General features: G+C 35.3%; 1 protein-coding gene across 3 annotated transcripts in view; it reads right to left on the bottom strand.

Annotated features, from left to right (window-relative positions):
- Positions 1–26,391, bottom strand: part of SLIT2 (slit guidance ligand 2) — a 268,841-nt gene that overhangs the window by 4,812 nt on the left and 237,638 nt on the right. For all 3 annotated transcript variants that reach the window (XM_075499841.1, XM_075499842.1, XM_075499843.1), the window contains 6 exons: positions 18,539–18,632; positions 16,297–16,434; positions 15,966–16,206; positions 15,502–15,632; positions 8,103–8,257; positions 2,651–2,939 (listed from right to left, as the gene is read on the bottom strand). In XM_075499841.1, the coding sequence (XP_075355956.1) occupies positions 2,651–2,939; positions 8,103–8,257; positions 15,502–15,632; positions 15,966–16,206; positions 16,297–16,434; positions 18,539–18,632 (1,048 nt within the window). The remainder of the gene's footprint in view (positions 1–2,650; positions 2,940–8,102; positions 8,258–15,501; positions 15,633–15,965; positions 16,207–16,296; positions 16,435–18,538; positions 18,633–26,391) is intronic.

The raw sequence follows: 26,391 nt of genomic DNA, 5'->3' as shown, positions 1-26,391 counted from the left end.
ATGGGAAGTCATTCTCATCACAGGATATTTAAATGGAAGGCACAACACATAGCCTCCATTCTCATATCCAGTTTGGGATTAAAAACTTAACTAATAGCTTAAGCACCGCCAAATTCCCTATTATGCAAGAGTCTGTACTTTTGAAGCAACTATGTTCCCTAAAAAATTCTAAATTGTTCCTGTGGTTGAAGTCTGATATTCCAAGACTGTTAGATTAAGCAACTCAAAATTGAAGGCTCAGACAGTACCACAAGGCAGATAGCTTTTGTTTAGTTTTCATTATGTTTAGCATTTGATCTGTTCACCATTTACAAAACAACCACTTTTAGGACATCTGGTGTATGAAGTTACTCAGGTCTCAGGTGACCTTGACATCATGTCATATTCTATACAGGCTGTTTTAGATATCAAAGCAATCTGTGTCAGGATCTTTGGTAAAGTTCTGCTTGACTTAGAAGATGATTAAATCTTAGCTAATGCCAATTCTCATACTTTTGCTTCCACCTGTTCTTTGAAGCCCTAAATTTCATCTTCAGACTGTACTGAAAGGAACATCAAGCTAAGTGCAAACTCTCGGGCACAGTTTCATCTTATCTAATTTTAGGTACCTATGTCAGGCACCCAAGTTAGATGTATAATTGCCATAAGCTCCCCACACAGTCATGGAGAGAAACGAGCTTATCCAGAGGGTGATTAGACCACTTGAGGTCTAATTTACTCTTTAGAAATGTATTTATTCCTTTACTGACTGTAGAGCAAACTTTAGTCACTATGTTCCTAAGTCAAGTACCTAGATTTAGGTAAAATAAATCTGAGACTTAAGCCTTTTCATGGTGTGCAGGGATCTCTAAAAGATCCCCTACATTTTCGAAACAGAGATCACAGTGACAAGTCTGTTTCTCAGATAAAGTGGAATGTTATGCTGTATTAGACGGACAAAATGCATCTATTCAATAGACAGGATTTAGACATGAATCAAGAAATACAGAATCAAATTCCCAAGGAACTAAAGAACAGCAAAACCCTCCTTCATTCCAAACAAACAATTTTGGTTTGGCTTTCTTTCCTAAAAGCTCACAGCACTGTATACAGCTGAAACAAAACCAATACTTTCAAGAGCTAACAAATTACTAATGTTGTGCTCACTTAATTCTATTCTTGATACTGCCTGCATCTGATACTTGCCAAGTTTTGTAATTTACTGTGAAAAGCACTCAGTTTGGGTGCTGATGTGTATAGTTATAAGAACCTATACAGAATCTAATTTTTCAAGGACACTTTAAAGAAATTATTTGGGTTTTCTTATTATAGAACTTGACGGTTACAGTTCCATGTTATTTTTGACTCCTAAAGTATAAAATGGATGTGATAGACATCACATTTGTATTTTTTAACCTGCTGTGACTTCCTTTCTTTATCTCTTAAGTTACTGTGAAAGAGGAGAGGGTAAGAAAAAGACCCATAAACAATGAAGTGCTATAATGATACGCCTCAAAAATTCACTGCTGTGGCTTTGGGAAGAGTTCAAAACTTAATAGTACTGAAAGTGGCCATAACCAATGTAAACAATGCTAACTGCACTGTAAACCATGCTAACTGGTGTATAAAGCTTTAAAGGGTCGGACTGTCCACACACACTATGTGAAAAGAGCAATTAAACATCATTTTATATGGGAGCTGAAAATCATCTTATTAGAATCTCTTATCAAACTCAGGCCACTGGTCTGCAAAAGTTATATAGGCCAGAGTTCTGAAAAAGCAGCAGCTGAACTGTAGTAAGGACAGTGGTAAGGGCAAACAGAATGACATCTTGTTGGCCATGCCCAATAAATCCTGAAGAACTCTGAACTTCTGAAGTTTCTGATCTTCATGTGCTGGGAGACCATGAGCCAAAAAACTAAATCTGTCTCTATAGTAAATTTAAAAGATTAATATGCATAGATATCAATACTCTCATATACACATATATACATATCTTTTGCTCTCTCTCTACACATATATATACATGACCCCCTCTAGACATACATAAAATGCCCAGCCTAAAATGTTCTAGTCAAATCAGCAAAAAGAATTAGCACATACGGACTTAAACAGAAGTTTACCATAAAGGTAGAAATCTATTTTCCTGCTAAAACCTGGGGTACTGTAAAAATATAAAAATATTAGATATATCTATTGTATCAAGTTTTTAAAACACATTAGAGAATAATAATAACAATAATAATAATAATAATAACAATAATAATAATAATATTTGTATTTCCTCATTCTATACAATTAGAAATAAGCAAATAGATTTTTTTTTCCATTTGCAACTTCTTCTAAATTATTTTTGTACCAAATGTCATACCAACACTTGCATCGTTGTAACTCATTACAGAAGTAGCCCATACAGAAGTATGTAAAAGCATACCCCAGGCTTTAGGCAGAACTTCAGTGAGATGCGTGTATCTGCTCCCCTAAACTGGGGACCTTTCCTCATTGAGTTTATGGAAAGAATATACTATAACCTGGACGCTGTTTTCACTTTTACATGCCCAGGATATTTTGTTTCTTGATGAAAAAAGTGTGAACTTTTATGAAAAAAATATACATAACAGGAGACTTATATGCATATTTTACTACTGTTCTGTCTTGAAGAAGGACATACTTATTTCCAAGACATGGGTCATTAGTTTGTTGATCGCAGAGGGGTCCAGTCCATCCTCCTTCACACTCACAGGAAAAGCCTGACTGGCTGGTAGCATGGCATGTTCCATGCACACAAACTTTCTTATGACAAGGCTCGCAACCTGGCAGAATTCCCACTTGCAGTGGCACATTTCTGAAGTCCTGGAGTTCGCTGTTGATATACAGATTACGGATGCAACCGTGGAAGCTGGTGCCGTTCTGTCCTGGAGACTGGCGTAAAGCTGCTATGTTATTTTTCACAGGCATGCCTAGGAAATTAATAACAGCAAATAATCAATGTAATCTTTGGTACAATTTCCCCTATTTTTTAAACATTTTAAAATAAATATTTCTTCCTAATTAATTATTCTTAGATATTCAGCCTACAACCATTAGCAATGATCTCATATTTGGAAATTGTCCTGGTTGTCAAGCATGCATGTAAACCAGCTCCAGACCCGTAAGTCTCTAGGTCCAACTAAGGAGATGTATATAGGACTTCATATAGGAAGCTCACAACTGTGAAAAGGTTCAGATACATGCCTGTTTTTGACCTACTGCAATTAAGTCCAGGATAGTACACAGTTTCTGAATCTTGGAAAAACAAAAGTTGTTGAAATTTAGCAGTTGATCCATGATTTTTTGTAAGCTGCTAAGATACTCAAATCCAGAAAAATTTAGTAGGACCAGCTCATCAATTTGGAGCTGGCATACACATTTCAAATGTGAAATTTTGCTAGTGAAAATTCTTGGAAAGAAAAGCTCAACAGGAGGAGGTTCCATTACTTTCAAAAATATTTTTGTTCAGCATGTCTCAAAACCAGATTAATAAAAAAGCCACTCATAGTTTGCCATTACAGTTTTAAACAAAGATAGTCAATAATAACAATAATTCAAAATCAAAATACTTCTGTGTAGATATTTCTAGCTAGTGCAAATGCCCCTGATGTTGACCATTTTCAGAATAAGTCCACTGTCATAGTCTATAAATGTTACAGGTGTAATTGGAGCAGGAGGTATATGCGATGCAGTTATCCTGTTGTAATCAGTTAATTTTAAGATTAATTCAGAAGGAACATTACTGTTAAACATTGTTTCCTTGTAAAAATGAAGTTACTTCTACTCCTACCCCCTGCTTTTTTTTTTGCCTTTTTTTTTTTTTAACTTATTGCCAACGTATTGGCCTATATCAGTGAGTCCTTAAGATATTACATTCAAATAATTAATACACAAATGCCTAAATACCTCCTGAGACTAATGAGTAAAGGAAATCAAAGTGTACTGAGCATTAGAAAAGGATCTGTTTACCTGAAAATAAATATGCTTATTAGCTGCACAGCTTTATTCGTAGGCAAAATTAACAATGTTCATTCTGGTACTTAGTAAGATAACAACCACAGAAGAGGTAATGTTCTGCATAGTTGTGCCTTAACCATGTAAACTGATACTTCTAATGGTTTTATATAGTTACTCTGAACAGTTAAGAGTATGCAAAGTGCTGTACAATCCAATGAAGTAGACCTGCCTTTCATTTAGAGGTTATTGTAATTTAATTTGTGCTAAGCTTCAGTGATTATAGAAATGAACAATATTGCATCCATACTGCTGAAGAGTCTAATCTTCTTTGATCTTATCTGTTAAGTAAAATAGGCTTGGGACTATTATATTAAAAGACTCAGACTGCAAACAATCATTAGTTTCCATTTCCTCAGAAGTATTTGCCATATTCTCAAAATCCAGGGACAAGGCAGAGTCATCAAGGCCTCTTCACCCTGATGTCTCCCTTGAAAGCAACACTCAGCAAATATTTAGGCATATGGCCTGAGGTACCTAATAGCAGAACAGATGCACTGAATTTATCCATTGTAAAAATAAAAGCTGCATAAAACTAAGTACACCAATGCACGCTAAACTAGATGCTATACTTGTAAGTGTCAGGAAATTTAGATATGATTTCTGGGAACCATATAAGCATGTATCACACCAGATAATATGAGGTATATCACATGTGATTCAGATAATTTTTTGTATATGATTTCTAATGCGGAAGACATTTGGAAACACAATGCAAGCATATACACAAACTTAGCTTATACACTTTTTGCTTCATCTAGCAAGTTACCAAGTGTTAGAAGGCCAAAGGGTGTGCAAAAGCTGCTCATATTCTTTAGCAATATTTCCTAGATAATTTTTAGATAAAAGTTCTTTATCAGTTAGGAAAGAACTGCCATAGAAATGATGCAGACAAATATTTCAGCTCTATTTTCTGAAAGGTAAGAACGTAGCTCCTGTCCCTTTTAAGCTTTTGGTCACTGAACCTGACTACAGGTAAATTACCAAATTACTGCTCAAGGAGGCAAATGGTAAGACCCCTGTTAAATAACAGTCATACAATAACACTGTCAAAATGACCAGCTCATTCAGAAGCTGCTAGAACAGAGGAGGCACAAATGAAAAGCAGCTGATGCCCTACCTGTCTCAGAAATAGGAACTTCTGTGAAACAAGGTGCCACTCTCAAGTAGTAAAATATGCTCTAATTTCTGAGACAAGAATGTGAACTATCAGTGAAGTCTGTGACCCCTTTGAAGAGTTTTTGAGAAGAAACAGATTGTCCCTTAAGACTTCTTACAAAAAGCCATGGGCTTTCAATATGATTTACTGAAATCTGTTACAGAAAGACTGAAAAATATCTAGCGTGTGTATTCTGACCACACAAGAGAGCCATACAGTTGGAAAAAGGTAAAAAAAAAAAAAAAGAAAGAGTATAAATCGATTAGCCTACTTTCTGTAAAAATAAAGTTAAATTATCCCTTCCAACCCAACCCAAATATTGTGACCCAAGAATAACTTTGTCAAAAAAAAAAAAAAGAAAGGGGGGTGGGGAAGAGAAAGAGAGAATGAGAGAGAGAGAGAAAACCATACAAGGGCTTGCTGTCAAGTCTGAATTTCATCCTGCCAGCTGAGGTGATGCTTACCAGAAATGCCATTTTAACAGGAAGGTGATAAGAGTAAGTGTAAGCTACATGATGATATAGGTGTCAAACTAAGACTTTGGCAAAGATGAAAATACTGCATAAAATCCTAGCGAGAATTTGAGTTCTTAACTGATGGAAATGTGTGATCGAATTCTCTAAAAATTCTAGATACAGTTGGGTAAGAAAAAATTGAATGAATCTCAAAAAGATGGGTAATATAAAGATACATGAGTGAAAGTTAACTGTCTCAAGAATTTTAAAGATCATAAGTAGATAAACATAGATGAAGAACAGAAAAGTCTTAAACTTTCAGCTTAAACTTAAGCTGAATATCAACCTACTGGTTTTTTTGCTCTATTTTGTAGTAATGTGCTTCTAATAAAGGTTTTCGTTCTGATTTGGACCAACATTTTCTATGACAGTGGAAATAATTGTCTGCTTGGAGCCTGAATGTGAAGAACAGAAATAGAAGGAACACAGGGCCCCTATAAAGAATATGCACTAGGATGAAAAAGAATCCTGCTCTTAGGAATCCAACCACTGAAGGAAAAGGTTACTTCCAAAAATTATTTATTCTGATACTTCAAAATGATGATGCAGATTACTAAGATTCTTCTACAGGAGACACAGATCTTCAAGGTAAAGAAGCAAGGAAGAGAACCACACGTCACAAATCAACAAGTAAGTGTTAGCGCTGCACAGAATAAATGTTTATAGTTGGCAGTCTAGACTCACTTCATGAAAAGGTGCCCCTAACAGACAGGGGGATCATTCTGCACTAAGCTCAGTTTTCAAGAAGCAGTAAAATTGGCCTTAGCAGTTATTAACTGATTGTCAACTGATGTTGACAATACAAGTAAGCAAGCACACAGTGTCTTATTAGAATCTAGGACCATCTCTCCTTCCAAAAAATGTGGCATAGGACACTATGTAAACAAGACTGCAGAAGTGATACACATGAAAAAATGCAGATATGCTTCCACAAGGCAATCCTCCTTTGAAGATTCATGATATGAAGCAATTTTAAAGGCAGCTCATACATTGGATAAATTTAATTCTTTTCTCTGCTGGTATGGGGAGTGATGACTAATGTTGAATTCTATCTTGCACTTCTTCCCATCTTAGATGGAAGGAGGCAATGACAAAATCTGAAAAGATTTGACAAAAAAGCTGAAGTGTTTCAAGGGAAGAATAGGGATTTTCAGAGACAAAAGTCAACTTACCCCTCATCACTTGTAACTGAGGCACTTGTTATACAGGTTTTATAGGAGAAATAGACTACTCTCCATCTGAATCAAAGCAGCTTCCTGTTTTTCTTTCCCATTAGAGATAAATCTAAGCAGCTACTCTGAGCTTTTCTGTATATTCAGAAAGAGGATAAATAGCACCTTTGCTAGAGAAAATAGGCATCTCACGAATGTACTACTGGTAGCATAATTTTTTGCAAGGAGGCAAGATCCTCAAGTCTAAAAACTTATTCTCAGACACAAAAAAGTTCTTAAGAATTAGACAAATGAAAAAGAAAGTAGGTATTCTTTTTACAGAAAGAACAGATCAGAAGGAGACTCCTTACATGTCTCCTATAAGAGCATAAGGTTAAACTAAGCAGAAGATGAAGACTGGTAGAAGATCAGCAGTTTTTAAAAACCATACTGAATCTCTCTCATCACTAAGAACTTAGACTTGCTACCAAGGGCAGTAAGAAGGCACAAAGTGGTGGCTGAAGTTTCTGACTCTTTTACCTACGTTATGCAGGCCCATCAGAAATTCAACAGAAACTGCTGGTTAAAACAATGGGCTTGAATCCATAGTTCTATAGAGTAAAAGGCAGCAAATGATCAAAAATGTTTCAGATAGTTTATCTCCACAACCACCTACTACCAGTTTTACTGAAACAAACAATTCTTTCTTCTCAAAACAAAACAAAAACCCCAAACCCTGCCACAATACTGTGAAGCAACTGTCCAGCTGGTTCCCTTCTTACCTAGTGTCGTAACTCCTATCAGCCCTAAGCAATGAGATCTCCAGACAGAAATTACACTTCACGGCTTTATACCTTGCTATCATTTCCTGCAGATACGTGTACAGTGAAATAGAAATGTAAACATGATCGAAACAGAATGCTACCATTCTACACCTTCTGAATAGGCATTACTGCATCTTCAGGTAGCTGAACAATGTTAAACACACTTCTTCAGTATAATAAAAAGCTACATAACCATAGAAAATTACAGAACTTTACAGTGGGCATCAAATATCTGTACTGATAAAAAAGCAACAGGTGCAGTTTGAGGACATACTATTTGTTAAAATTGAAACTATTGAGATTAACTGCTGAAGTTTCATCTTAAGGTGTTATCTTAGTGAATGAGTCTCTTACCATGTGTTTATTAATGTATGTTACCAGAGTAAATTAGCTATGATACTGTTAGTAAGAAGCAGTAAGATCCTCTTACCTCCTACATACAGTGGAGAATCAAAATTCAGAGTGGATTGCTTGGACAAATTCGTAATTATCTTGGGGCTTCCTCCATCAATAGATAAAGAGAGAATCTGATCCATAGCTAGCAGCTCCACAATGTGGAAATTGCCATCATTAATAGTTTCCACACTGCAAAAGAAACATCAATTTTAAACAGTTGATGGTCTCGTTAGAACAGTTTTTGGTCTTCTTCCCCTTTAATAGTTAATACAGCTTCAGAACAGAACTTCTCCAGGAGTGCAGTCTCCTGAAAGCTAGATTTTAAGCAAGGACATGCATGTATGCTTAAGAGCTAATACAGTATAATAGCCCATCATTAACACTCTATTAATAATATGTATTGTAAATGAATAGCCCTTTTTCATTCAAAGTTATTCCTGTCCTCATCAAGTAATGAACTGTGTAAATACAGATGATATTCTAAACATCAGTTGAAATGCATTTACTAGGCAGGAAGCCGAACACAAAAAAAGTTTGGACTTCTGCAACAATGATCAGAGGGCTGGAACACCTCTTCTATGAAGAAAGGCTGAGAGAATTGGGGTTGTTCAGCCTGGAGAAGAGAAGGCTCAGGGGAGACCTTATTGCAGCCTTTACAATACTTAAAGGGAGCTTGTAAGAAAGATGGAGAGAGACTTTTTACTAGGGCATGTAGTGATAGGACAAGAGGTAACCATTTTAAACTAAAGAGGGTGGATTTAGATTAGATAGAATCTATAAAATAAAAGAAGATGACATAAAGAAGAAATTCTTTAATATGAGAGTGGTGAAACATGGGGACAGGTTGCCCAGAAAAGTTGTGGATACCCCATCACTGGAAATGTTCAAGGCCAGGCTGGATGGGGCTTTGCGCAACCTAATCTACTGGAAGACGTCCCTGCCCACAGCAAAGGGGGTGGAACTAGATGATCATTAAAGGTCCCTTCCAACACAAACCATTCTATGATTCTAATGTTATTTCAAGATGTTTGCGCGCGCGCGTGTATATGCATGTGTGTATCCTACATGTTGCATAGTATTGGGTTTACATATTTTGCAAGTCTGAAGGCCTGAGTTGACTCCAGTGATATATAAACCTATTATTTCATGGAATATGGAACTGCATCTAACCTTAGTCCTGCCAGACAAAATCACATCACTGGTCCAGACAGCTCCACTGACTCTAGCAATAAAGTAATTTGTTATCTTTATTAGGCATGCTTATTTCTGTGTGTCCAGCTTCTAGCCAGTACAGTGAATACCATATTATTTTTTTTTTTCTTGCCTACATATACCATTTCCTTCTGCTTACTAACAAGATATGAACCCCCTAGTAAGAGAATGCCTGAAGGGTGTCCTGCAGAAAAGGCTTGTTTCAAGCATGGTGCTTATGCTGTGTAAGGACAAGCCTACACATGTTACTAAGTACAAGAAACGGCTACCTATGTTTACCAGCCTCAATAGCTACACAGCAAATGTTTAAGTGCAGGGTAACTACTCTGAACTTGAACACAGTTTAAGTACATCAGAGAAGGAAGAATATTATTGCTCAATGCTGGGACTGAGTATATCATTGTACTTACATTACTTCTAGCCCATTTTCCACTGGAGAATTAAGAGCTGAATATATGGCTTCATGGTAGTTATGACAATGAGCTGTAGTCCAGAGACCAGACATTACAACCATTCCCATGAGAGCCTTTTTTTTGCTTCAGGGCACCATCAAATAAGTGAGCTTAAGCCTTTGAAAAAAGTTATTTAAATGAACCAATTGTATGATAGTCTGAGATGGACTGAAGAGTCATACAGTCAGTTAGCTCTTCTCATTAGGAAAGCAGCATAGCTGAAAGGGATTAAATTCCTAAATCTCAAGGCAAAAATCAACCAAATTACCTTATAACATCCTTAGCGATGTTTTAATTAACCTAACTGCTTTTGTCCTCGAACAGATCAGAAGCACTCACATGGTCGTTTACGGCTGTGACACATTAAATAGCTTCTTAGCTATTTATTACCAACTCTAACTATGTTGACAGGCTCGGCTTAATATGGATAAAAGATCTGCATGGTAGCATGCACGCTTTACATAAACTCAGCTCTATGTGAAAGCGCAAACACACAACAGAGCAGACATTGGCAGAATAAACACTTTTCGGGAGTGGGCAGGAGGGGGACTGCCAGGTTCCAGGAGGGGAAGGAAAAGGTCAGGGTTCATCATTCCTAAAGAGTAAGGTCTATTCAAGGTATTAAGAGGTTTGTTTGCTGTGATCAAGCAATAAGAAAAGTACCAGGATTAATTTATTTAACACATTTCAACGAATCTGGGAAAAAAGTTGTGCTAAGAAATGAAAATGCATGTGACTTCTTGACTTAAGTCCACAAGAAACCCTAATATAACGTTCTTGTTCCAAGGAAACTTGTTATTTTACAACTTATTAACCTTTCACACAGTAGTATTTAAAAGGATGAGAGCAACACAGAACATGCATTTTTATAGCAAGAGGTCATTCCAGGGATGCATAAAACATAATGTGTAAAGGGAATGTGTCTCTGTTAAGAGTGATTATTAAAAGCTTCTAGTTTAAACTGTTTTACTGGTAAAAATTTACTGCAGAAAGAGGTACGTCCTAGGTAAGGGTGGTTTAAATTCAAGGGGAAATAAACACAAGGCATATCTGTGCAATATTTCCTGCCAATGCACTTACATTACTTCTAGCCCATTTCCCATTGGAGAAATGAGAAGTGAATGCATAGATCCTAATGAAAAGCTGTAAGAAAAACTGATTTAAAGCTTCTGGAACTCTGTAGAAGAATAATGATTTGGGAAGAAATATTCCCATATTTCCAATAAATATATGATGAAAACTAGTTTACAGAATGAAAAAATTTTTTTTTGTGTGTGTGTGTGTAAAAAACATTTAACATTTAAAAATGGACATCCAGACAAGAACAAAACCCAAGTGGATCAACTTTTCCCAAATAACCATCTCCAATGAATTAATTTTCTTTACTGGTCTTGGCACTGCTATCATCTCATCTTGTTACTCAGATTGACTGATGAGTGCTTTTGGGATGATGGCTCTTTTTGCAGTCAATTCCCATTGGTAAATCAGTTCTCATTCACTCTACACAGCTAGACTGCTGTTATTGTTGATTCTCCATATTTATCATGATTAAATCATCTGTTTGTAACTTTGTTTTGTTGCTACTGCAAGCACCTCTGTAGGCTTCACAGCTCCCATTTGACTCCTTTTCAACACACCATTTCTTGACTGCCATTTATATTATAAAACTTCTATTTGAACCTCTCTATTGGCTGTTGGTTTTTTTTTTTTATTTTGGCCTCTGTTTCAGGCATCTCATCATTGTTCAGCGGAGTACAATTTGTCTTACTCTTTTTCCTACACTATCCATGAATCTTCACTTCCTTAATGAAATCTGTAAATCTTTTGATAAACTCAGTTTTTTAATTTCCTTTCTGTCCTTCTCACTGTAAGCAACTTCCCATCTTAGTTTGCAAACTATCTACCCTATTACCAAATCATTCTTAAACCTCATTGTTCTTAAACATGAGTTAAAATGCTCTGTTGTCTTCTTCCTATCTCTCTGATAAAACATAATACATTAACTTGTTTTCTGTTATAATTCATCACCTATTTGTACTGGGTCCAGCTGGGATGGAGTTAATATTCTTCATAATAACTGATATGGTGCTGTGTTTTAGATTTGTGACCCAAACAATGCTGATAACACACTAATGTTTTAGCTATTGCTGAATAATGTTTGCACAGTGTCAAGGCCTTCTCTGTTTCTCACTCTGCCCTCCCAGTGAATAGATTAGGGGTGCGCATGAGGTTAGGAGGGGACACAACTAGGCAGATGACCCAAACTAATCAAAGAGATATTCCATGCCTTATAACGCTCAGCAGTGAATTGAAAGGAGGCGGGGTTTGCGTAGGTTACCTATCTTCTGCTTGGGAACTGGCTAAGCATAGGTCTACCCATGGGAGATGGTGAGTAATTGCAATTGCAGCACCTGTTTTGTTTTCTTTCTTTCTTCCTCCACTTTTCCTTTGGTTGTTAAACTATTTTTATCTCAACCCATGATTTTTCTGACTTTTACTCTTCCTTTTCTCTTCCCCTGTCCCACTGGGGGTGGAAGGGCAGGTGAGTGAGGGGCTGTGTGGTGCTTAGCTGCCTACCAGGGTTAACCCATGACACTATTTCACAATATTATTTTACCTATTTATAATTTTGGTAAACTTCAACTGTTTCTTCTAAAATTTTCCATACAGAATTGTGCCTGAAACTGATTTTTATTTTTCTAAATAGACCAGACAGTTTCCCAAACTGAAGGGAACACACTCCTATCTCTTATCCTTCTATTAACCCTGCTTTGCAGGTCATGACATTTGGCAGTGGGCTGGCACTATGTCTATCCATTTGGCATCTTTCTGAAAATCCACTGAGGCAAGGTGTTAAAATCTTGAAAACATGGAAGCCCGCAGAAACTGGAGGACTAGATTCCCAAATTCTTTGTCCATGCTGGCTATATTTCAACACACACATGATTACCACCTTCCCTCCAGCTGTATTTTTGGGCTGCAGTAGTACTTGCTTGATCTGCACCTGCCAACCCATTCAGAGAGAAGGTATTGCCTTAGCTAGATCAAGGTTACATGGACAGAGAAAGAAACTGTGTAGTTCTCATTCAGAAAAAGCAAAAATTAGGCCTACAGAGAAAGCAGAGAAAGAGGTAGGACTAGGCAAAAAATAGTTGGAATAAAGCAAGAATCAGAGTAACGGATGGTAGTGGATTGTAAGGAAAACAGGACTGGAAACTGAGTCAAGGAGGAGAAGGATGAAATAGAGAAGAGGAAAAGTGAATCAGTAGGTTAATGTAGATTATGTCTGTGCAGTTTTTGAGCAAAGATGATCTGATCTAGCTGGCTTAGAAAAAAATGAAGGGAGGGAAGGGAGGAAAGAAAGCAAAGGGAGGGGCTGAAAGAACAGGAAACATGACAGGACACAGCTTTAATAGGTAACAAAGGTACAGAAAGACAACATGCAATGAATGGGTGAAAAGATGGTAAAGAGCTGGAAAAGGGCAGGAAATGTCACAAAGATCCTAGGAGGGTAAAACAGTAGGAACTAGAAACAGGGATGGCTGGAAACAAAAGTTAGAAAAATAGGAACAGGTTGGGAAGGATGAAGGGATTAGAGTATAATGTGTAAAAGACCCTGTGCTACAACATACTCCTTTCTAGAACCTGAAATAGAAATTAAGTAATATCTAATTTGTACAGTGATCACTAGATGCACAAACATATATACAAATGTGGAAATGTACACATGGCTTCCAACATACGCACTTCCCTGAAGGGCAAAAGACTTCACTACAGTTGATCTCAGTACCGTTACAGGACAATTTTGAAATATCTCCTAGAAACTCACCATCATGCTTATTTGAAATGAAAGGGAGGTTGATAATAACAATAACAATAATAATAAAATATACAAGTGTGTATCTGCTTCACTAAACAACCATATCACGCTGTAACATTTCTCTGCATTTCCCATCCCTTTCTTCACTGCACTGGCATTCTCCACTTGTCACATAATTCAAAACTGCTGATCAACTATGTAGGGGAGATGCTGCTAATTGTTCTGTAACACTAACCTAACCGGGACTGTTTGTTAATTGATTACTTTGTTATTAATCCCTTCTACATTTGTGGTTTTTAATTGTACCTGTGTGAGTATTGTTTTCCAATCTTTTTCTAGAAAACTAAAATGGACAAGTGTGAATTACCAGTATATATTATATTCCATTAATACTGGAGAAAGCATTAAATTGATGAGAAGGGAATATATGTTTTGAATGGGAAGAAGTATTCTTGACAGATTAAACAAATAGGAGCAAAAATAACTTGAAATTACATATGATCCTGATTCCTATTGCTTCCTAGTCTTAGACAGCTGTACCTGTCAAAATAAAAATCAACAAAAATAATTAAACTTCTGACAAAACAATATAAACTTCTTCTTTTGCACTATCCCAGATAGAAAAGAAAAATAATCTTATTTTGAATTGTAGTCATTGAGAAAAGTGAATGTTCATGCAATTTTAAATTTCTGTTAAATACTTCAGTCTCCTGTAAAGTCAAATCCTATTTTAATATATGAAAATTTATACAATTACAATATATATACTATTTCCACATGTTAAGCCATTTCATGGAATTGTAAAAAAACCTTATGAAATACATATTGCATCAGAAAATAAAAGCAACCTTAAGATGCTTATTGTAAAAGGCTATGTTTTTACTAAACAACTTTATATTGTATTTTACAGGAATGATTTTTTTTCTGTGGAATGCTTTTAGAAATCTACTAAAACCACACTTGCCTTGGTGTTATTACCTAACAAAGTTTAGCATTGTTTCCCTGCTATATAAACTTGAGCTTTAGATTTTATATTGCCATTTGAGTGCAATAATTTCTAAAAATCATTTATTTTCAATGAAATGTCCCTAATAGAACACAGAACAATGTCAGCTGCTACAAACTCCAGCAAGTAAATATACACTAGACACAATTTTACAACACAAAAGGTATAAATACAGCAAAAAGAAGATTCAAGGAAAACTCATTTAACAGTTCCCCTTTACTTCTGAATGTATTTGTAGCAACAATAGGGCAATCAAGGCCAAGAAGTGATGCCTGTTGTCTTTTTGCTCACTCTTACAATGTCTGTCTGCAAATTCTTGACAAGCTACATAAAATCTCCCCAGAATTCAGGTGGTAATTTTTCAGAGAACCAAAGAAATTTGGCTTAAAAAACCCCTGAAAAATTATGCTCCAGAAGCAGATGTGGATTCTGTCTCTTAATGACTTTGGAAGCAAAAAAACATTTCTTTTTCAAGGGTAGTACCTTTTTTCAGAATCAAGTTTTTAGCTTTCTCTTCACTTGCCAGGGAAAAGTCCCACATTATATGACTGCCTAACACAGAAGAGAAGAGAAACTTCCATTTCATTTCTGCTTATGCAGTATAGTTCTGCACTTTACCCTGCACACTAGAAAATTATTTGGCAGTAACATCATGGAAAAAACTCCACTTCCACATGTGAGCTTTACACAAATGTATAAATATTCTGCTGAAAGCTAACTCTTACTCAGTTTTAATGGATCAAATATATATTATCTTTCTGACATATCTGCATTAGAGTTATTTTCCAAGCCAACTCATGTCTTTTGGCAATAGGTTTTAAATGTCTGACAACACATTCATTTGCATATATTTCTTTTAACCATCTATTAAAAAACGTGACTTTGATATAAGGAATTAATACATGTTTTGTTTCAGTTAGAAATTTGTTTCATCTGGGTTCACCTGTAAATAGCAGAGGCTGGATAAGATCCTGTGTCATAACTGACCCTCACTCTACCCCGATACAGCTCTACCGCTATATGATCTTTATCGCCTTTGTAGAGCAGGATCCCACTGTCTTCATCTGTGGCAATCTAGTTAAAAGAAAGAAACACTTAGAAAGAACTAAAAATAAATATTAAATCAAAATGCTGTATTAAGTGAATCTCTGAATTTACTGCCATAGTTTATTACTTCACTATAAAAGTCTTCATTGAAGGACAACCTGAAAAATTATTTCTCTTCCTATCAGTAAGCCCATCTACTTCAATATGAATATAGTTATTCCAGTGACTCTTCTAGATTTTTAGCTCAAACTGTGAAAAGCTCTTTAAGTGAGCCAATGACAATTTTGGCTAATTTTCCACACTATGAAAAGTCATTTACATTCTTTTCCAGATCAGAATCTACAACACAAGCAATCTTACCTGTAGAGTGATATTGGTTTGGGGGCGTATCTTAGCTGAAGGGATCTGTAGATAGGATTCTTTGTTGACAAAGTTTATACTGATCAGCTTTTCACATTTCTCACCCTGGTAGCCTGATAAACACTGACAGATCGGTTCACTCTCTTTTATGATACACTGGGCTCCATTTTGACATTCATAATTATCACAAGGACTGGTGCGAGGTAGAACCATTGGTGGTGAAAACTCACAAAACAAGCCACTAAATACAAACAGAAAAAATTAGTATTTCCAAAAAAAGCAACTCCGACAAAAGACATGCATGTTTGGTCTGTCTTCAGATCTTTCTTACCTGTATCCTTCTGGGCAAATACACGTATATCCATTAACTGCATCAGTACACTGTGCTCCATTTTTACATTTGTTGTCCTGGCAGTCATCAAAGTCAATATCACAATGCTCACCTATGTATCCAGGTGTGCAATCACATCTGTGAAACAGGAAAGCAAGTGGGATAGCACAGTACCTTTTAACAATACAGTGTGCTTATGACAGAGTGAAGGACCTACTGAATTGTTTAAAACTCAAGAAAAAAAATGCATTACTGTGACTTTGTGTGTAAAAACTATGTAGCTTAATCATGTTATTATGTGGGGAATCTACATATGTAATGAATACAGGTTTGCTGGTTACACATGGTTACTCATCTGCCATTATATTGAAGAATTGTGGTTTAAATCTAGAGAGCCCTCATGAATCATTTTGACAGTTGTTCTTGGAATTTATGAGTAATGCAGAATGTTACAGGATGTTGTAAGTGGCTGTGAACACTAAAAATAATCAATATGCTTAGTTGCTGAAACCAAGACAAATAATCCAAGGCTTGTATTATACTGATGGATATTTTCTTTGTCAACTGAATGGCTATGAATGGACCAATGCTCCATTTATACAGTTTAGAGGTTATGCGTAATTTTTTCCCCTTGAAGTTTCACCAGCCTGATTTACTATAAATAGCTCCACGGTTATTGAACTAACAGAAGTCTCAAAACACATCCTCTGCCCTCCCTGAGCCCCCACTGAACTAGAAACAGCATATCCTCAAGACAGTATGTAATGTTTTTTTGGTTTTGTTTTGTTCCTCCCCCATGCAACTCTCATTGTTAATGCTAGTGACATTTCTTCAGGGAATTCTCATATATTAGACTGAGTGAATGCCCAGAACTCTGTGAAAAATGAATGGAAAAGATTACAAATTCATGCATCCACATGATTTTTTTTTTTTAATTAAGTTGTATGTAATTGATTTCATTCGATGTTGTGATTCCCTCCTTGGTGTTTTTTGTTTTAGTATCTAAAATTTGCTCTAAAGTGCCAAGAGTGATTTTAAATAGCTGTGTAACTTTAATTTAAGTACTTCAATCAAATGTCTCAATTTTTATTCAACATATACGAATAAGAAAAGTGAAAAAAGAATATAAAGCACTCTATTAAAAAGCAGACTAAGTGAGATACATGCTTGAAGTTACTGCATGTGCTATTTTCTGATGTAAAATCTCAGAAAGTAACATGGAAGATTAATCATAGAATCATAGAATGGTTTGGGTTGGAAGGGACCTTAAAGATCATCTAGTCCCAAGCCCCCTGCCATTGGCAGGGACCTCTTCCTCTGGACCAGGTTGCTCAAAGCTCCATCCAGCCTGGCCTTGAACACTTCCAGGGATGGGGCATCCACAACTTCTCTGGGCAACGTGTTCCAGTGCCTCACCACCCTCATAGAGGCAGTAAAGTATAAGATGCCAAACTAGGTTTACTGAAGTGGCATGAAGAAAATAAACATAACACACAATGATTTAAATCCAACAAGTTTTCTATTTTCCAGTTGAAAATTATCAACTTCACTTCATGTTCATTTGAATATTTAATATACTTGACTATTTTTTGCCATATTTTAAATAAAAAGTCATTTCATAAGTAATAGGAATGATAATAAATAATCTGATTTTAACACAAGAGCATACTGTGCATAGAACAGGTGATTATGACAACAATTGGAAGTTGCAGGTTTCCTGTATTTATTAACCTAAAGCCTATTAAAAACACTTTAAATAGTGCTTACTAATTAATTATGATAAGGATATGGTATAATTAAAGATTAGTTTTCCTGGGGATGGACTTCTTCAGTTTGTACCTTCCAGTGTGCCTTCCTAATAATCTCTTTCACAATTACTTCTCAGAAAGCAGTGTAATTATTCCACTTCAATTAAATGCAATTATTTTCCTACTGTCCAAGCTACTATAAGGGTTTTGTATAGGCTGTCACATATACTAGCTGCTCTACTCTGCATTCCTATTTAAAATCTGACTGGAATTAGAACTGTTAAGGATCAGTAAAATTCAGTAAAACATATTTAAGATAATAATGTAGACCTACATGAAAATAACGGCCTATTCTGCTGTAATGCTTGATAATAACTGAAATTACTATTTTAAGAATAGAACTTGCTTCCACTAGAACAAAAGGAAAAGAAGTTAAGCAGGATAAAAAATAGAAGTTTAGACTCAGTTGGACTGTGACAGTATTTTAGACTTACTTGTATCCTTTGGGTGTCAAGATACACTTTGAGTCATGCTGGCAAGGATTCAGGTTTTGAGCACAGAAATCTAGTTTCTCCTCACAGAGCTCACCTGAAATATAATGTATGCTGTCAATTCAATGAAAATATCACAGTGACCTGAAAATAGTTGTTTCTATTTTAAAAGTAACTGTTACAACTTTGTTAAACTGAAAAATGCATACTTCGTGATATAATAATAAATACTACCTTTATAATAAATACTAATAAATAAAATTAAATAATAACAATAAATACTATTTCTGATAACTCCTTTATATAAAAAAATTAGTTTAATGTCAATCATCTATCCATGGATAAAATGGTAATTTTGTGAAAAAATATTTTTTCATTTACAATATTTATCTAGCTCTTCTGTATAGCAAAACACTAATGATTGAATTTCTTCTCACCAGGACAAACAAACCATCAATATGCTTTTTTCTTATTTAGTTCTAAGCTCATTACACACAGAAAAACCCAGATTTGCACTATAAGTAATCTATTACCTGAAAAAAAACTGTTAATATCACTGCATGTCAATACAATTCCAATTATCCCAAAATGAAAACTTGCTTTCTACTTTTTCTTAAATATGACTCTCCAATTTTTGCATTTGTTAATATACCATAATTATCTATAATCTGTTTTGTGAAACAAAAAAAAAAAAAAAAAAAAAATCTATGTCAAATGTCTACCCTTCCCTGCTGCTAGAAGCCTAACAGTGGATCTAATTTCCAACATGGGCTGTATAATCTGTAAAATATTTTAATATGATTAAAATATTATTTCATTTGCAACTTTATGAAAAGGAAACACTTAGAGGTGTGTGAACAGATCAACAATGTCTTGTTCCCTGACTAACTAATCAGAAGACACCATGAAGTTTATCACCGATTTGTAAGACAGATATACTTATTCCAGCATCTGTATGAAGAATATATGTATAATCAGCAGGTATAAATCCTATGCCTGCTGAATTTAGTGACTCACAGGTCCATCAGGCCCTGAAACTATGGAAGGAGTAGGGTTGCCCCTTGTAATTTGTCAAGTAATAAAAGATGAGCTAGTGAGCAAAGAGAAGTAGAACTATACACCAAAATGAGGAAGAAAAGAGCGGAAGATAGCAGTGGATGAGCAGATACTTTCACTGCTCAAGTTGAACTTTCCTTCAAAGAAGAAGATTTGGTATCCCTTAGTTTTAGTTATCTGAGTGTGGTAGTGGCCTGCAGTGTAATTAGCTGAAGAATCACTATCTGCTGGAGGGCAGCCTGAGATTAAAATAGCATATAATGGCTTCATCTCTTTCCTGTAACTATTAACACAGTACTGAGGATAAGGACTGCACCACCATGAATATAGTGTGGGGAAAGAAGGACAGACCATTTAGGGACACACTTTGGGTAAAATCAGGAACAGGTAGATCACAAAAAGGGAGAAAGGTATAGGATAATAACATTGGAATGGAGATTTTGGAAAGCATCTTCCAGAATACATACGCATGTGTGTGTATGTGTATCAGCTCATCAGCTGCTACTATCATTAAGCAATAAGGTTTCTGACATTGTACACTGCTCCTTGTCAAGTGCCTAGCACCACACAGAAGCTGCCTTCTTGCTTACATGGGCTTCTCCGGAATTATAGAAGTACACGTCATAATAAACTGAAAGCAACAGTAGATGGTTAAAGGTCCATGTGTCTTTTTTTTTTTTTACAGGTTCAACAGATCCTCCAGAGAAATTTGTCCTTTCCACAGCAAATGTGCTTATATACTAGTGTTTAAAACTGCATATCGTGAATATGAACACTGACTACCCAGGACTTGAGACATTATTTCTAGGACTTATCTCTTAGGGTATGTAGAACTTACTTCAAATGATGGACAAATAAACAAAAAATTAAAATAACTGAGGAACAGTCTACATTAAAGCAAGGACAGAGAAAAAGGCAAAACTGAACCAGAGCCACAGATGGTTAAGTTGGATAAAAACACATCTGAAACATGTATGCTAAGTGGAAGATATGGGACCTTTACATCTTCAAAAATGAGAGGAGAAGCCAAAACCAGCTAGACAAGTACTTTGCAGCCATCCAAAAGATCCAGACAGGTTCTACACAAAGATTTAAAAAGAAAGAAAATAAAAAAAAAATGATAGCACATTACCAATTTGCAAGTAGTGCATTTTCCCTACAAAACCAAATAAAGCTTTGAGTTAACACAAGGAAAATGGCCTTCAAGCACAGGCTACTTAACACTCCTCAGGAGAACTGTCAGTAACAATGTGACTTAGTCAATATATGTAGGAAACTGAATGAAGATCAAATGCAGGCCACTGAAGATGACTAATACAAAGGATTTTAATTCTATCCTCAAAGCCTCTTCAAACTCTCAATGGACTTATTAGTCTGGAAATGTGCAACTGTTATGACTAGGTCAGTGCACAAAGAATCCTGAAATACCAGGGATTCTTTGCATCCCACAATATATCAAACAAAAACCAGATCCCTTTCTTTTTTCAAAGGGTTTTTATTCAAACAAATACATATATAAGAGGAAGTAATTCTTCACATAGCATTTAGTCAATTTGCAGAACTTGTAATAGCTGAAAGCCATTTAAAGGCCAGCAACATTTAAGAGTGAGATATAAATATAGGAACAGAGAATTCAGATTTTCAGGAACATGGAGTGGAATAAGCAAAAATCACTGGTTTTTGAACATAGTTTAACACATTCCTATGGCTTGGAAACGTATATAAGTGCCTACATATATGTGTATATATGCATATATATATATATATACACATCCCCATACAAATATCTTATTATGGCATATATTCTATATTAAATTACATGCAGAACTGCAAAATATATGACCCCCCAATTACAAATAGTAAAAACATGGCTGTTCAGTACTTACAGGACTTGGACAAAAACACCTCTAAACATTCCCAAGATTATTCATTCTAAAAGTATATCAGAGATTTTCTGAAAGTGACATATTGAGCCTATCTTTCAAACAGGGCTGGAGGTTTGCTGTCTCTAGTTAGAATCACAGTAAAAGTTCAGTGGGAAACCCCCAAAATATCTAGAAAAAGGCAAATTAGGATTGGCATAATAGGAGCAAGCAATCTCACCACTGCTGTCAACTTTACTGAACTGGCATTGATTTTGCTACAGGATAGTAATTGGGTCATGGCTTAGATTATTATTGGCACAGACTCTGAAATTTCTTGTGTGGCAAACAGCTTTATTGAGTAGTGTCTAAGCCTGTCAATTTTTTTAATTCCCCCCCTCCCCGCCATCCAGGTACTTATAAAATACATGATTTCTTAGAGCACACTGCATTTTAGTAGTCATAGGTTGATGGTCCTAATACCTTCTGAACTACACTGAAAGCTGTATCACCTCATGAAAAGCTCAGGGGCACTTGAAAATTGTTAATTCCCACATCATAGCTGTGAGTCCTGCATAGAGACTGAGGGTCAAACTGGAAGTTTAAGTTTGAAACAGGCTTACAGTTTTGAAAAATGTCCACTTCAAATCATAGGATCAATGTTACGCTAACAGGCCTACTGCAGCCAAATGGCTTGCAAACATCATCAGGTATTTTTGAGATTGTGGTCAGACTTTGATCTGAGTAGTCTGTAGAAAAGTGCACAGACTGAAAAAGAAGAGAAACAACGATTCAAAACCCCACTTGTCTTTAAAAGACAGGACTTTTTGTGCTGTGACAGCATAAAAAGAAGGAAAGTTTCCCCTTGCATTTGCAAATTATATGCACTGTGAAATAAGTCAGAATCGTACCACTGGTGGGAGCTTTCAGTTAAATAGTTCGTTAGCAACTAGCTTAGGGAAGGAAACAGAAATCAAGGAAAGGACATGGTAAACATGGCGGTCCATGTAGTGAAATAATAATGTAAAAACTCTATGAACAAAAAAGTCAGTTTTACGAAAAGTACAAACTTTCATTATAAAGAAAGAGTAGAATTCATGACAGACTTGTAGACAGGATCATTAAAATGAAAAACAAGAAAAATTCAAGATGGAATCCAAAACATGTACATCAGATACTGAATTTCTGAATGAAAATATAAATACCAGAAGAACAAACCAAAATAATCCAAGTGCAAGGTCTTCATTTGTACTGATAACAGATTTATGTTCTGAATGGAGCGTACCCATGACCAAAATATAACTGTTTGCAAAAAAGTTAATAGAAAAGGTAAGTAAAAATGTGACATGGAATCTGAACCGCTGAAGAATAGTTTCCTGGTAAAGCAACATCTCTTTTAGCATACTGAATAACCAATGTGTCATTCAGAATTTAACTGAGACAAAGTGAAGGGGAGAAAGTAATTTTGTTGAAAGGAAAAGATAGTGATGAAAGTGAAACACTCATTGAAGGAAATACCAGATTTACCAAGTTAGGCTCCTTGGCTTTAATGGAAGGAAATGTTAGAGAGTTCCCTGATTTGGGAAGCATAATACGATGTTTTAAAAACCATACTTCAAAATAATGAAAAAAGATTGTGAAACAAATGTCTCCATTCAAGGAAGCTTGACACCAATGTGTGTGTACATTCTTTTATTCATCTAATAATATTGTAACTGAGGCTTCTGTAAGAGCTTGGCTAAGTAATTACGTTTTTGAAAGATGGGAACATTTCTGGATATAGGAAAATAAGTAACAGACTAGTTTGTTTAAAAATAAGCAGTGGATAAAGTGTCAAAAATCCTATGAAAAGCTTCCAAAGTTTAATTAGAACCAGCAATAACTCTTTTCGTAAGACATCTTGCTTAATTAATCAAGGGAGTCTGGATTCTGGTATGGAGTAGCACTGCAACCAGCAGAACTCTGCGTGGTCGGCACAGTCCAAATGAACACAACTCTCCAAGGTCAAGACTGGAATATTTACTGAGATTTTGCAGCTACATATAGAGGATGATGCAGACTTAAACAGCCAGATGACACTATTAAATACTGATGATGAATTGTATGTAATCCTTGATTAACTAACCAAAATTATAAGTTTGCTAGATTCACAGGTCAGTTTGTGTTTCCTCTGTGTATCTTAATTCGCTCTTATGACTTGATGAGAAATCACAGAAAAACTTAACACTGGATTTTCCAATAGGTAAAGACATGTAGTACAACAAATAACGACGAGCAATGCCATGAGGTGAAAAATGATTTACATCATTGTTATTTTGAATAATTGGGCAATAAATTAAAAATACAGTCAAATAAAGCAATGGCAGCCACTATATTTCTGAATGAAGAGGAGAGGTCTAACATAAATGGACATGGGCTTCTGAATATAACAGCACATTGCTAATTACAGGCAAGCCAACTCAAGAAACAAGCTTAAAATCACTAGCGTATTAGCAAAGCATAGTATGATATTAGAATAAAAACTAGAGACAGAATGCAAAAGAAAGAATGGTCAGTTTTAATTAATAAAAATCAGGTTTTTGCTAGAAGACTTATTTGCTGTTCCAAAGCTAAAATAACAAATCTATATTACAGACTTACTGTTAATTGCTAGAATAGCAGGATTTTATGTGTGTACATATATGTCCATTCCAGCTTCTGAGCTTGGTTGCAATATATTGTGAGTCAACTTCTGCAGTATTTATGTTTCATCAATTAGGTATTATTATCTGAGTCTTTGACTGCAGGTCTCCCTTTAATTACTTCTGACTCAAATAGCCAATACAGTGTAGGAGTGGTTGGAAAATGTCAGTGCCATTTAACAAACTATATACAGAAAAGTGCTGCATTTTTATGAAGTCTTGAGTTTGATGAACAGTAGACAACATAAATTATTTAAAGTCTTGAGCTCATTATTCAGAAAAAACAAATAAAAATATCTACTATATGAGGGACAAAGTTGCTTACCATTAAAAAAAAAAACTTCACAGTCACAGTAGGATGCAATTTATAACCACAAATCTGAGCATTTTGTTGGAATTTAATTTTAAAGTCAAATTCTAGATCCGATTCATTGCTGGACTATTCCTATCTTTCACCATTGCTTAACTCTGTTCATCTATGCACCATGCTTGTGGATCTCAGTGTAAGATGGGGCTTATTTAGTTTAACATTTCTAGTTGTTTTACATATGCTGTTTGTCAACAACAAAGAAACAGTAACTTCAAGGCAGGTAAGCTTTAAGACAATTAAGGAAAACAAAAGAATGGATCATAGACCAGAATCAGAAATGGCAGTGATCAAACTAGTAGCAGGTAGCTCAGCTTGCCAAGGATATAATGTATATTTTCCCCCTTTATGAAAATGCAGTAAAATTACTTTAATAGTTGAGCTTTTAATATAGAATAGTCATTTGAAGTATATTAAGCTAGATGAAACAGAAAATTTTACAATGAGTGATGAAAAGCAAGAGTAGCAAAGGTATCTCTTTATTCTAAGAAGCTGCAACACTTATGTGTAGTTCTTACAAGAATGAGGATTATGATCCTGATTTAAAGAAACGAACTTTTTATCAAGTTTGCTATGACATGATTTGCGTTTGATTACTTGCATGCTTAAATTTTAGGCAGGTACTTATTGGGTTACCAAGTGAATTGAAAGTAGTAACTCAACTCCTTTATTGTAGTAGCAAGAAGGCCATGTAATGAAGTTTTGAAACATATAAATATATATATGTATATGTGTGTATCTAGGGCTTGCCTAAACTGAGATGATTACTTAAAATTATCCCCCTTTTTTTTTTTCCTACTACTGTCATAATTCAAAAGATGTCTGGCATGATAAAACTGACTGATCCTCCAAGCAACTTATAGACCATCAACTTTCATGTTCGGCTGGCAAGCTAATATAAGTATGTATTACATACACATCTGCTTAATTTTGGTGCTGAACTTAGTTCACATCCCCTGGGTTTTTGATAATTTGTTTATGAGAAATTTGTTCTTGATATAATCAGTAATTTTAATATGTTATAGTTCACATTTGTGTAATACATTTACAGTGACTACCGTTCTGTTTAGGATTCATTGCCTTTCTACCTTTAATCACATTTAAAGACATTTAAACTATCAGCAAGATTAATTATACACAGGTAACAGCTGCTTGAAATGGAGACTTGAGTCTCTTCATGGTAGCATCTTCCCTTTACATTCCATTTGAAAAGCTATTTTTCATTAACATAGAAATTAAGTTTTTCATTTCCAGAAGTAAATCCTAAAATTCTGTAATTTATGCCACTGGAAATCAGTGACAAAGCAAAATTTTATCCAGGAATCACAGATGTTGAACTAGTTACTGTAATCTGCTTGGTTTTGTTTAGGTTTTTTTGTGGGTTTTTTTTTTTTTTAATTAAAAACAAGAATAAGAAAGAACTCAACTTTTGTATTTATTTATACTGAGCTGGCTGGCACTTTTTCTAGTTTTTCTAGGGACAAGTAATCTTTTATAAAATCAACCAGTTTCATACTGGGATAGTAACAGAATAATGTAGAAAAAATAACTTAGGAAGTGACAAGGGGAAAGAAAAACAGGAGGCTATTTTTGCTGTCCAGATAAGTAATAATAAAATGCAAATACGGCAACATGTCTAAACAGAATACAGCTTTAAGCATGGAACACCTGTGGATGGAATCACTTTCTGGAAATGTCCTGTTCTCTCCGTCAGTTACGGAGAGAATTTAGGCTCTGAGTTTAAATTGTAAGAATTATTCATCAGATGTCTAAATTAATCAACACAGATGGTATAATTGCCTGGTTGAGCCTTGCTCAACATGCTATTTCATGGATAATGAAAATATTTTTATTACTAGTGAAATATTACATTGCTTTATAGACTGCACA

The sequence above is a fragment of the Mycteria americana genome, chromosome 4, assembly GCF_035582795.1.
Source record: "Mycteria americana isolate JAX WOST 10 ecotype Jacksonville Zoo and Gardens chromosome 4, USCA_MyAme_1.0, whole genome shotgun sequence".
Taxonomy (NCBI): domain Eukaryota; kingdom Metazoa; phylum Chordata; class Aves; order Ciconiiformes; family Ciconiidae; genus Mycteria; species Mycteria americana.
This window is presented reverse-complemented; position numbering and strand designations above follow the sequence as displayed.